We start from the raw sequence: 13,310 nt of genomic DNA on the forward strand, positions 1-13,310 counted from the left end.
TCAGGCAGTGCTGATGCCTCACAGTTCCGCCGTCCCTGTGCTGTTCGTGTTTCAGGCAGTGCTGATGCCTCACAATTCCGCCGTCCCTGTCTTACATCAGCTTCCATTTCGATTCGGCGCGTGATAAACAGGAAGAGATAATAAAATTAAGAGGGTGAATGCTGACCCGATTAGGGTTAACAAATGCCATTGGCTGACCCGAACGCTGCAGCCAGCCGCCCTGTTTGTACATGGGAAGGGGTGTGGGTGGGGGCAGAGTTTACGAGTTCTTAACTTGGTCCTAACGCCAGTAAATGGGCAGTGAAACTTTCACATCCCGTCGGGAGAAACTTAACTTTCCCCATTAATGACGAGATTTTCGAATCTTGTGTCAACATGAACTTCGCAGGTCGCCATTGCAGCAGTTCCCAGTATTTATTTCATTATAAAATAATCATTTGGGTAGCTTAGTATACTCACAGACACGAGTCTAATAGCTCAGTAAGTATAGTAACTAGTTCGATTCCCGACGGGGGCACATCTTCCCTTGTCCACAGCTTCCAGAACGGTTCTTAGGACCACCCATCCCCTACCCAATCGGTGTAGGGGTCTGTTTTCGCATCGGTAAATCGGCCGGGGCGTGAAGCTAACCATTCACGTCCCATGTTATGAACTGAAAGGACACAGGGGTATGGGAAGACCAAAGAAAAAATGGAGAGGCAGGCGCAGAAGGGAGTGAGGAAGAGAAGGGGTAGACGGATTCGAGTTTCTGTTTCAAGTCTTTCCGTCCGTCACATAAAGTCCACTCGCAGTGTTGGTGGTGTTACCCGTGTTGTCGGCGACCTCTCTCGCTTATACGCGCAACCAGTTCCGTAAAATATTGGCTATCCACTCTGCGTTGCTTGGTCTATTAATATCGGTGTTAATGGTGTTAGTTAGGGAATTGTACATTAATTAACGTACCCATTACAAACATAACCAGTGTAACGTCAATTGTAATTCAACATGTGAAATAAATATTTCCGTTTATTTTTTGAAAATTAAAAATTTAATATCAGGAACACAACAGCGGTCAGACACACAGGGCAACTAAGCCTGTTTACTGTTTTTATCAGGTCTATGGGACCCCCAAACCCGCAATACACTAGGACGAATGGTTTTCGAGCAGTAAGAACCCCCTATTTTTTGAGGTTTCCAAAATTGTTTTTGGAAACTTAAATTAAAACAAATTGGGTCCTTAAGTATGTGGTACCTCTCCGGAGAAGTCCTCTCCCATCATGCCAAATTTGGTCGAAATTAGTTCAGTGGTGTAGAACTGTATAGAGAACAAACAAACAAAGAGACAGAGAATCTTCTTTGTAGTAGACTTACTGAGTGGCTTAGCGTAGCGGTAACGCTGTAGACTTGGAGGTGTTCGACTCGGATTTCGGGCGAGACGCCGATATCCTAATTGAGGCTTATTGTGGTTTTCCTCGGTCCATCCAGGCAAATTGCCCGATATTTCCTTTAGTGGGTCACGGCCGCTTCCATCCAAATGCTTGTCCAATGCATCATCACTTCTCCTAGCATCCGATGATGTATGCTCCAGACGAGTGGTATTCAACTTTTTTGTTGGCGTGCCCCCAGATATAATTTCTCTCCAACTTCGTGCCCCCAAATTTCTTGGCGTATAATTCAATTTACACACAGTGCATAATTTTCAACTAAAATAAATTAAATCCAAAATAATGTATTAAATAATAAGTTTCAAATGAGAAAAGGGAGAATCAATTTATTACATAACAAATGTATTATTGCCTATCATATAAAAATTAATAAAGGAACAAAGGTATTTTAGCAAAGCAAAATTTTATAATTAAATATTTTATTAATTATTATTATTGTGGTTCTGACCTGTTAATGAGACGAGTGAGCTTGTTTCTGGCACGTCAGAGCCTCAAGTCGGGGAAGAATTATAATTCTATATGCCCTGTAAGATGTGTTCGCGTACCCCAGGGGGTACGCGAACCCCACGATGAAGACCATTGCTCTGGACACTGACGTCAGAGAATCCACATGCAGCGAAGTACACGAACATATACGTGAGCACGTGCTTAGTGCCTTGTGTTGACGGAAGTTACTAAGGCACACAACATGTGATTCCAATGCACTGTCTTAAAGAGCAACACGCTCACATTTGTGCCGTACTGACGGGCTGTGCACAGGGGCACTGGGCCCACGGAGGGCGCCAAGCCTCTAGTTGAATTGCCCAAACGGTATCGTACGTGACACGTGGCTTGTGAGGGTAAATGGGTCAAGCCCCAGTTCTAATTAAATGTTATTACTAAGGAAAGGGCACCAGATGCAGACGTGACAAGATTGTAATTACCGCAAGTTTTGGGAATACGGGGGGAGTAAACATTTGGTTGCACTAAAATACGTAGTCGCAATCCAGTCATAATATTCAGGGTCCAGGGATGCAAAATGCAAATTCCTGTAAGTGTCTTCAAGAATTTTTCATAAAAATAACGGCACCTGACGACAGAGAGACTTACGGACAGAAATGCACTACCTGCAACCTGCACGTGCATTGATCTGTCGGCGCACTGTGTTGCCTTGATGTCGGTTTCATTGTAGAGAGAGATGAGCAGTGAGAATGGGTGCTGATAAAAGGAGATTGGTTAAATTACATTAAGGGTCAATAGCAAGTAACGGCTTATTGGGCTTCGTTCAGTTTCGTCTATAGTTTATCCGAAAATTTTATTTCAGTTTAATACCGGGATCGCAAGGAAAAGTTGCCAGAAATGCATCTGCTACCTTCGCCATGCAGCCCTCACAGTGGTAACATCAGAAATTTCGCCCCAGTGTAGCCCTTCCAACATAAGTACGAATGTTACGTAATTCCAACATATGCAGTGAAGCCCCGGTTCAACTTCTGTCCTCTGCTCGTAACAATGTCCACATCCTAAAACTGTTCACTTCCCAGAGTTTTACCCTCTCTCAAACATACAAGGACGACCGGGCGCTTCCTGGGAACCTTAAAAACCGGAGAATGAAAATATTTATCTTGCCCCCTTAAATTCAATGTCTCTCATTCCCCCCCCCCGACACAGGTCTCCTTGGGTTTCCCTCGTCTTCAGATGAGTGTCGGGACGGTTCCCGAGTTCCAGGTTTCTTCTGCCTGCTTCCCGTGAGAATGTAGGCCCCCAAATTTTGCGCCCTGCGGAGTTAGCAGGCGCGCTTTGCCCATGCCATCAGTTCACACACGTGACCGAGCCGCGGGCTGCGCGCCCCACCGAAATGTACGCGTATTGAACCCGAGCTCATCTTAGGCCCAACCGCTAATTGCAAGTTCCGTCAGCGTCATGGGTGTGCAAGGGCAGTCAGCACTGCTTTCTGCACAAGCTGCCGCTCCCGGAAAGAGGCCCCTCTCGTGAAGTTCTTCACTGTCTTACTCAGCCACTCCATTAAGACGTATGCGTAAGTGGATATTTAACTCCAACATTTTCTTGGCCTCGGCATTAGATAGAAAGGTATGGTCAGTTTCACACCCCGGCCGCCCTACTTCTTGAGAAAGAGCCCTCGGTACGCATTGGATAGGAGGCTGTGTGGGCCCCTGAGCCGGTCTGGACGCTTCGGAGAAGAGAGATCTCTTACTCCTGCCGGGAGTCTAACCCCTGCTGTCCAGCCCGTAGTCCGTAGCTATACCGACTGAGCTACCCCGGCTCACGCCGCAATAGTGTGGTCTCTCAAATTAGACCGCCACCGCTTCCTACCACACCCTTTCTAGTTCATTATATATTAATCAGCCTGTTATTAGACGGCGCATCATCGGAGCTACTAACGGCGTCGTTAAATAAGAGATAAGGAAATAAAATATAAATGGGGTGTATAAGGAAAGCAGGGCTGGGACTAGAAGCCGTAAAATTCGGAACAGTAAAGAGACAATTTTGGAAATTGAACTTCTGTAACAAATAATATAGAAAGTGCGACAATTTAATTCCCGGAATTGCAGCAGCATACTGTTAGCTGCAAGCGTCTTACTCATACGGTCTCATCCTGAAGGTCTCTGACTCGAAACCCGGCCGGACACAGAATGTTCTGAGAAATGTCACTCTTTTCCTCAGTCTTGAGTTAGATTTATGAGTGATTTTAAATAGATGAATCAAAGTAACTTCCGACCCAACACAAGTCGTGTAGCCGAAGGGCTCTCAAGTAAACCAGTTATCAGGATTCGCGTACATGTCAAGGAGCATAACATACTCTGAATGCTGAAGATGGAGACTGTACATTGCTCCGAAACGTCGGTAACGATATATCAGTCTACGCGGCGTGACATTCCGGAAGACAGTAATCACTGAAACCCGGGAACCCGGGGAGTTCCCATTGCATTTGCATAACTCGTGTTTTGAGATTGTCGTCTCAAGGACAACAAACGAATTCGTATTTCAACTGTGGCCCTGGAGTCGACTCAGCCTCTAACAGAAATGAGTACCAGGAATCTTCCTGGGGGTAAAGGGCGGCCGACGCATAACACTGACAAAATCACCGCCATCTGTGAACCAATTTTCTAGATAATATGGGAGCCTCGACGTCTCACACCTGTATGAGCCTTCACGGTCTGTTACACGGATAGCTCTACCTTTCATATTTTGGTAGCCATACGTATTAGAAGAGTGACAGCGAGGTTCATATTCTGCACTCAAAACAAATGTATTTACAGTTTTCGTCGGTGGTACAGGGGTACGTGTATGTTGGCCCGCAAGACGTGTTCCCATCCTATTAGCAGTACTGAGCGAGCTTTGCCTGTGAAGTTTGCCTTTTGTTTCTGACAAGAAAAGTTCCTTTTCGGGAAACGCTTAGCGCATGTGTACCCCTTCCGCAGAAGGCAGAACGTGGGTAGAATGCAAAAGATTCTCAAAAAGTCACAATTCTTATTTATGTCTAGACCTCGCCTCACTGGGATATATTTTAAGTAACCGAACCCATTCCCCGACAACGACAGTAACGTAAGATTGAATGCCTGCTCGTGCACCCCCCCACGGTTCGACATTAGCTTCAGCGCAGCTAACCCCAGACTCGTCCCCTGGGGCTACTAGGAAGCCAGTAGCGGGAACCGAAGTGGTAGTTCACGAGCAGCGTGTCTGTGAATTATTTTGCGTTTAACTGTCATCCCAGGAATGCAATATATTTCCGATGGAGATGTATGAGTGAACTGTGGTGAGCAGCTAATAGTCGCTCAGACCGTGAAGAAATGGCCGCCCTCATGATCAGTGGTTCCATTAGCGTATTCACGGAGCCCCTCAGTGAACCACATCCATGCTCAGTCAAATCCGGCCGAAACCCTGTCTTGCAAGATTTAATGCCGTGTAGTCCGGTATAATTTGACCGTTTCGGAGGACCGTATTGGTCCCATCTTCAGGGTTCAAAGAAAAAGTCAAGCAAGCAAAGCTATGAGAATTTCAAATCCAACAAATTTATTACTATCCTAGCATGTGCTCTTGAGTCGTAAGATGTCTCTTCCTGCGAGGTTTGGCATCTAAATTTTATTACACATTTCTCATAAGTTTACAGACAAAAATATTTTTTTCATTTGGATTTTTAATCCATGTAAGGTGGGTCCATTGTCACCATGGCATGGCTCTTCCTCAGGTTGCAGATGGAGGATAGCTGCTTATATGTTGAATAAGCAGTCCTGGACACCGACAAGGGGTGGTCCTCCAACTTGAAGGTTATGCGTGGGGCTAACGACTCCTCATCGTAAGAAATAAGCATGTTACAAACTGTCTGAAATGGCTTTGGGCCTCGACGGATTCTTTGGATAAATGAACTAAGCTTAAGAAAATGAATATGGGATTTGGTGCTTGGAATGTAAGAAGTCTGCGCAAGGCAGCTTCGCTCATGACAGTTGCAAACGAAATATTAAAATATAGGTTAGATTTAGTGGGAGTACAGGAGGTCAAATGGGACAGGGGTGTCGCCAAACCAGCAGGCGAATATACGTTTTTCTCTGGAAAGGGGAATGAGATTCAGGAATTAGGCACAGGTTTTTTTGTACAAAAGACAATCATGTCAGCAGTTGCAAGGGTAACATTTGTTAGTGACAGGATGTCATACATAATACTAAGAGGTGAAAGGTGAAAGCAGGAGGTGAAATATTGTGGTCTGAGATCCATAAACTCATTAATTCTATTTGGAACAAGGAAGAATTATCTGATCAGTGGAAGGAGTCTATTATTGTACCAGTTCACAAACAGGGCAACAAAACTGACTGTAGTAATTATCATGGGATATCGCTGCTATCAACTGAATACAAAATTTTATCTAATATTTCTCTCAAGGTTAAGTCCATATATGAAAGAAATTATTGTGGATCATCAGTGTGGGTTTTGACATAACAGATCAACTAGAGATCAGAGCTTTTGCATTCATCAGATACAGCAGAAAAAATTGGAGTACAATGAGACAGTTCAACAGCTGTTCATAGACTTCAAGAAAGCCTATGATTCAGTTAGGAGGGAAGTATTGTACAGTATTCTGATACAGTTTGAGGTAGCCATGAAAGTAGTTAGTCTTGATTAGAATGTGTTTACACAAAACATATATTAAAGTCTGTATAGGTAAATATTTGTCTGATAATTTTCCTATCCAAAATGGTCTTAAACAAGGAGATGTTTTATTGCAATTGTTTCTCAACTTTGCTTTAGAATATGCCATTAAAATGGTCCAGAAAAACCAAGTGGGACTCAGATGAAATATCACACATCAGCTATTGGGCTATGCTGATTATTTGAATCTACTGGGTGATGATACAAATACCATAAAAAAGGGGAAGCACAATAGATCATTGAAGGTCGCAGTGGGAGGGCCGGTTTCTATGGCTCACCCCTCATATATACCATAAAGAAAACAGAGAAAATTTGACACTAGTAAGGAGTGTGTTTTAGAAGCAAACACAGAGAAAACTAACTATATGTTGCTGTCTCATTTCCACAATGCAGGGCAAAATCATGACATAAAGATAGGTAACAGATGTTTTGAAAATGTGGAAGAGCTCAAATATTTGTGATTGACAGTGACAAATCAAAACTGTATCAGAATAAAATTAAGAAGGGACTGAATTTTGGTAATGCTCACTACCATTCAGTCTAGAAAAAAGGTTCTGTCTTCTCATCTGCTGCCTAAAAACATAAAAATTAGAATATAAAAAACTATAATTTTGCCTGTGTGTGTAAGGGTGTGAAACTTGGTTTTTAACATTAAATGAGGAACATTGGCTAAGGGTGTTTGAGAACAGGGTGCTGAGGAGTATATTTGGACCAATGAGAGATGACGTGATGGGAGGTTGGAGAAAACTGCACAATCTTCATAAGTTGTACTCTTCACCAAGTGTAATTAGATTTATCAAGTCACAGCAGGTTAGGTGGTCACATGCATATTAGATATTGGTGGGAAAGCCAGAAGGAAAGAGACCCCTAGGAAGACAAAGGCGTGTGTGGGAGGATAATATTAAAATTCATTTTAGAGAGATATGATGGGGTGGTATGGACTGGATTGATCTGGCTCTGAATAGGAATCAGTGGAAGACTATTGTGAACACGGCAAAGAACCTAATAATGTTCCCTATAATGTTGGGAAGTTCTTGAGTGGCTGCACAACTGGCGGCTTCTCAAGAAGGGCTCAGCTTCATGAAGTTAGTTTGTTCAATTTCTAATATTAAGGAGGCTAAACGTTGGTCAGTTATTTTTACAGCGGCGAGAGTATCTTAATTAGGTCAAGAATATTTGCTATAGAGATAGTAGGAATGTATCAAAATGATAATTTTGCTTTTAATTTGTTAATATGCTTTACCTGTGCTTGTCGTTCTAAAGAAGTGGATCAATATACCCACTGAGAAGGAGAGACCGGAACTATTCATCGTATGTAGTACGCGAACCTTTAGAAGATGACTGCACTTGTGGGCCACTACGACGACTACGACCCAACGAACGTAGTTGTGTTGGTCTCCGTTTTCGCCACGATGGTTACGTCATTATCACTTGGTGACATAGATTGCTGCGCCATCATTAGAATGTTGCTAGAATGTATTTACGTCATATTTGCGGCATTCTTTCGCGGGCTTCGCGGCTGAGAAATTGAAACCTTTCAGTCACCAGATGGCAGAGGGATGCTTGAAATTGTTCAGCGCTGAATGTACGTAGCGGGCCGTTTCAGGCGCTAGGAGGGGCCAGGCCGAGTGGTGGGAGTGTTCTAGTAATGGAATTTTGCGGGAAAGACGTGGGAAGGCTTAAATATTAGGTACTAACATAAACAGCCGGATGTGTTTTTAAAACTGTGGTTACTTAGAATATCTGTCTTTCACGTGAGTTTCTTCATATGATTAGTTCCATGTAAGGCAGTGTGTGACAATAGTAATTACATTAATGTACTGGTAATTTCGTGAAGGTTATTACTATATTAGCTCTTACTATAGAAACGAAAGGAAATGGGACAACCTGTTCAACACGACTGTTTACATTACGGTTTTATGGGGTATAATACCGTCTATTGTGAAGTATGGCTACCAACTCGAACATGTTTCTTTTTTCCACAAGGTTGACCCTAGGCATGACACATCTTCCATAGATTTATTCCAGGTGTTAGGCCACCATATTGCAACAATCAATTCCCCGGGTGTGAAAACTGCAAGGGGAAGAAGAACGGCATGAAGAAACTCAAACGTAGCAACGATCTTGTTAACACTGAATTTTATAAACAGAAACACCAATGGTTTTCCGCAGTTACGCATGCGGTCATACAATCCATTTTCGGCACTCATGAAGCAGATGAAATGTTGCAAATTGATCGGACAATCTGAAATTTTCTCTGCTCTCATTGCAGTGTGTTCACAACGCAACCATATAAGGCGAAGGAAGGTGTTGTCCATATATAGACATGCTTGACGGAGGTGGGGAGGCATGAAACGTGTTACATTTCTTTTGTACAGCTGGCACTACAAGCATCCAGCTCTGTGTAATGTTAAAACAAACTGTTTGTGAAGAGTAAAACTACTCGCTATTTATTATAATGACTGAAAACGAATAGTTTACAAGTACGGAATATGTGATATGCGATTTTTGTCACATAAAATATGTTAGTACAGTGACCCCATTTCTATATTCACAGAGTGCAGCACTTAATCTCCGGGTGTGGTGTTGTCTGAGTCACAATATATGGAACGGTTTGTTACGTTGTGATAAAATTTTAAGTTCTCAGGTAAAAAGTTGCGTTTATTTATAACAGTAAATTCACATAATATCTCATATACTGCGTATATAGATTACATTCATGTAGTAGATTATATTTGTTCGTGGTAGAATACTGGATGCAGTATTAGTGGGTGTGATTGTAACGAATTGCGATGGTTGGCTTAAGGTAAAAACGTACGGAAAGTGGATCTTTATTACACTTGAAGTGGTATTGTGAAGTCCTAGTGCTGGTAGGGTGACACAGAATCTTATGCACGTTGTGTATAATATGTGGTTGGTAGATGTAATAGGATATGGACCACTAATTTTGTCTCACGTTCAGTGGATGAAATGATGACAGATGCGAGTGTATTTTTATTTTTACAGTATGATTATACAGCCACAGTATGAGCTAGGGAAACAATTTAGAACAAAGAATTTAAAATACAGATTGCAGTGTTCATAGATTATGATGTAAGCGACATTAGAACTGGATGAAAAATCTGTGTAGAACTGTTGTTTATGCCTCACATACATGTCAAGAATAATGATGAATTTGCTATATAAAGTGATATTCACATTAATTTATTTTTGTATTATGTAATTACCAGTGTATTGTCTGTAATTATGCTTGTTTGTGTCGTGTACCCAAGTTGCTAGTTGTTGCATTGTTAGTATATGGAAATAATTTACATAGAATGTAGAGTAGTTTTGTAGTAAACTGGGAGCGCAATCACTGATAATGAAAATTACCCTGATGTTCCAAAAGGTGTGAACTGTGATATTTGTTATTCACTGTAGAAACACGAAATGGCATCTCGGAAGACAACCAGTCGCCGCACTACCACCAAGAAACGTGCGCAGCGTGCCACCTCCAATGTGTTTGCAATGTTTGATCAGGCTCAGATACAGGAATTTAAGGAAGCTTTTAATATGATAGATCAGAACAGAGATGGATTTGTGGACAAGGAAGATCTGCATGATATGTTGGCATCTCTGGGTAAGTAGTTCTGTATGTGGCAGCAGCCCTTGCAGAGGCCCCCCCCCCCACATGTATGTGACAAGGAAACATTGTGATCCTGGTATTCTTGGATGTGATGCTGTGTAGTATCTGCCTCAGTGAGAACTTCACAGTTCATCTAAGTATTATTTAGATATCAAAAATTCAGTTCCTACTTTACAGAAAGCACACTGCAATTCCAGAACTCAAAGCATGTGGGACATACAGTTGCCTCAGTCCTTTAAATGGTTAATTTAGTGTATTAGGTCTGGTTCCACAAGGAAGACCAAGGCGTAGGTGGGTGGACAATGTTAGAATGGATCTTCGAGAGACAGGATGGGATGGTATGGATTGGATCAGATTGGATTGATCTGGCTCAGGATAGGGACCAGTGGAGGGCTCTTGTGAACATGGTAATGAACCTTCGGGTTCCATAAAATGCTGGGAAATTCTTGAATAGCTGCAGAATTTGCGGCTCCTCCAGAAGGGCTCAGCTCAATGAGTAAGTATGTAAGGTCTGGTTATTCACAACTTTCGAGACAAGATTTGTATCTATTTACAGTTTGTCATATCTGTGTGTTTTTTTTTCTGCCCCTCCAGGAAAGAACCCAACAGACGAATATTTGGAGGGGATGATGAACGAAGCGCCAGGCCCTATCAACTTCACCATGTTCCTTACGCTTTTTGGGGAGCGACTGCAAGGCACTGATCCTGAGGATGTCATCAAAAATGCTTTTGGTTGCTTTGACGAAGAAAATAAAGGCGTGATCAATGAGGAGAGATTGCGAGAGCTACTGACATCCATGGGTGACAGATTCACTGATGAGGAGGTGTGATATATATATATATATATATATATTATTGAGAAATTTTGCTGTAGTTTGTCATTTCAGCAGCTCCAGAAGAGCCTGTGTTGACATAAGTACCTGTCACCACTTGAAAGTATTGTCACATGTTTAGGAGGGACTTTAGATGGGGTTTGGGTTGGTGGCTCGATTTATTGACAACTTGGAGCTACAAGTAATTACGCTGATCTCCACATTTTACAAATCCCTGCATGCTAAGTGTGTCTCCAGCATATGTTCTTCAGCAACAGCTTCTAATGGTAAATTCTTCAGTTTCCTGCACTCGTGTCGTTACTGTCTGGCAGGTATCCAGCAACTGAACTCAGTACTTCAAACTGTCTTGTTAATAACATCTTGGTGCAGGTGGCATAGAAAATACCCTGTTTCTGTTGTTGTTGTCCAGCTGTTGCAGCTGCTTAGCAACTGGAATATATTAACTAAACCACTGTCCAGAAACAGCCTCGTATATTAGCCTATCCATTGGTCGTTGCATAGCAATGGCTGTAGATACTGTAGCATAATTTCCAGCTTGTAATACAGTATGCTATAATACCCATGAGATGTGCTTATAAAGTAAAGCTATCCCTGTAACTGGCCGAGGTGGCCCATAGGGTTCTGAGACATTGAGGTTCCCACATTTTCTAGACAGCTTACAGATGACGAGGTTGTCAGCCTTACACGCCGACAGCGCTTTACTCCCCAGGAAAATTATTGAATTAATTCTTGGTACTCACATCTGTTAGAAACTGAGCAGGTGTACTGTTAGTAGCTCTGCGATTACGAATGGTATGAGGAAGTGGAGGGCAAAGAATCGTGTTAGTGTGGCGTTGTCTACTGCGAACCCGCCCCATACTCATTGAACTAGGGTTGGGCCGACGTAAGGGACTGCTGATAGTGGGTTTGTAATTACTGTTGCTCCCCAAGAGGATGTTTGTCCTTGTAGTGCATATCCTAGAAAGGCCGTTGCTATTGTTGCGAATAGAATTAGCACTCTGATTGATCAGGTGTGGACTAGCTTATGTGATCCGTAGTATTTGTTTCGTCCGATGTGTAGGTAGATGCAGATGAATATTGATGCCCCGTTGGCGTGCATGGTTCATAGGATTCAACCATAGTTTACATCTCGACAAATGTGTGCTACTCTGTGTTGGGGCAGTAGTGTATGGCGAGGAATAGCCCTGTGGCAATTTGTGCGACTAGGCAGACCCCTAGTAGGGAGCCGAAGTTTGATCATGTTCTAATGTTGGTTGAAGTAGGTAGGTCGAATAACGCTCCGTTGGCTATTTTGATTAGTGGGTGGGTTGTTCGTATGGGTTTGTTCATTTTACTTCTCTCGTCATAGGGGCCTTTGGTACATGAGTAATTTTTAGTGCTGCAATTAGTGTTATTAGTAGGTATAGGGCCATTAAGATGGTTATGGCTCCTCTTGGTTGGTTATATAGTTTTCTTGTTATTAGTACGACTTTGTTTCTTGTTGTGTTGTGTGTTGTTGAGTCTCCACCTTATTGTGGTGAGGGGGTTTGAGTATGCCAAAGACCCTGAGAGCTATACCAGCGGTAGCATAGCTTCTTCTCGGTTACAGTTTAGTGTGCAGTGTGGTATGTCATAGTGTACTGTAATTTAGAGCAAGGGTCTCCAAACTATGGCCCACGAAAGAATTGTGCAGAAATGCACTAATTGAACTAATTTTCCAGTGAGTACTCGTAAATGTGATTCCGAGCTTATTGACCTGACATATTATACTGCAGTTCGATGGCTTAGGTACTTTGCGCTTCTTTCAGCTCAGGAATGAAATTGATATACAGTAAAACTTGGTTATAGCAACACCGGTTTCTGCGACACCTTGTATATTGCATCAAATATTCAATGGTACGAACTAATTCCTCATAAAGCAACTCTTTTTATACCTTGCTTAGTACGACATGCACAAATGTGTCAATCTTGTATGTAACGTCATTTTCATTCCTGAATTTCTCTGATATCGTGGGAAAGTTCGATATGTCTGCCCACCCTCACTTTCTCTACTTGCTGACGTGAATGTCCTGGAAGAATACGACCGCTGGTTGCAAGAGGAGCGTGGGTTTTATGCGAAAACAAGGGTATGGGGTGGGACTGTGTGAATAGTGCAAGAGGACCCGGCAGGTTGTTAACTGCATTCCTTTCCTAGAATCTCGTCTAACAGGACCTCACATTGTCTACTTACCCTATAGTGTTCCTGCCTAAACCCAGAGAAGTGCAGTAGCGAAAACATGGCAATGAAAAGGAAAGTTTTAAGCATTG

At 42.5% G+C, this 13,310-nt stretch overlaps 1 protein-coding gene and 1 pseudogene across 3 annotated transcripts in view; one reads left to right on the forward strand and one right to left on the reverse strand.

Moving 5' to 3' along the window:
* Positions 1-8,149: 8,149 nt before the first annotated feature.
* The window catches only part of LOC111868940 (myosin regulatory light chain sqh), a 7,186-nt gene continuing 2,025 nt past the window's right edge, over positions 8,150-13,310 (forward strand). The window contains exons 1-3 of one of the 3 annotated variants that reach the window (XM_023860068.1): positions 8,150-8,256; positions 9,987-10,185; positions 10,786-11,015. In XM_023860068.1, the coding sequence (XP_023715836.1) occupies positions 9,996-10,185; positions 10,786-11,015 (420 nt within the window). In that variant the 5' untranslated portion in view covers positions 8,150-8,256; positions 9,987-9,995. Of the gene's footprint in view, positions 8,321-8,942; positions 9,214-9,986; positions 10,186-10,785; positions 11,016-13,310 lie in introns of those variants that run through there. The other 2 variants (XM_023860067.2, XM_023860066.2) reach the window with 2 other exon arrangements.
* LOC111868939 lies at positions 11,722-12,718 on the reverse strand (annotated as a pseudogene).

The sequence above is a fragment of the Cryptotermes secundus genome, unplaced genomic scaffold (genome assembly GCF_002891405.2).
Source record: "Cryptotermes secundus unplaced genomic scaffold, Csec_1.0 scaffold976, whole genome shotgun sequence".
In the NCBI taxonomy this organism is placed as follows: Eukaryota; Metazoa; Arthropoda; class Insecta; order Blattodea; family Kalotermitidae; genus Cryptotermes; species Cryptotermes secundus.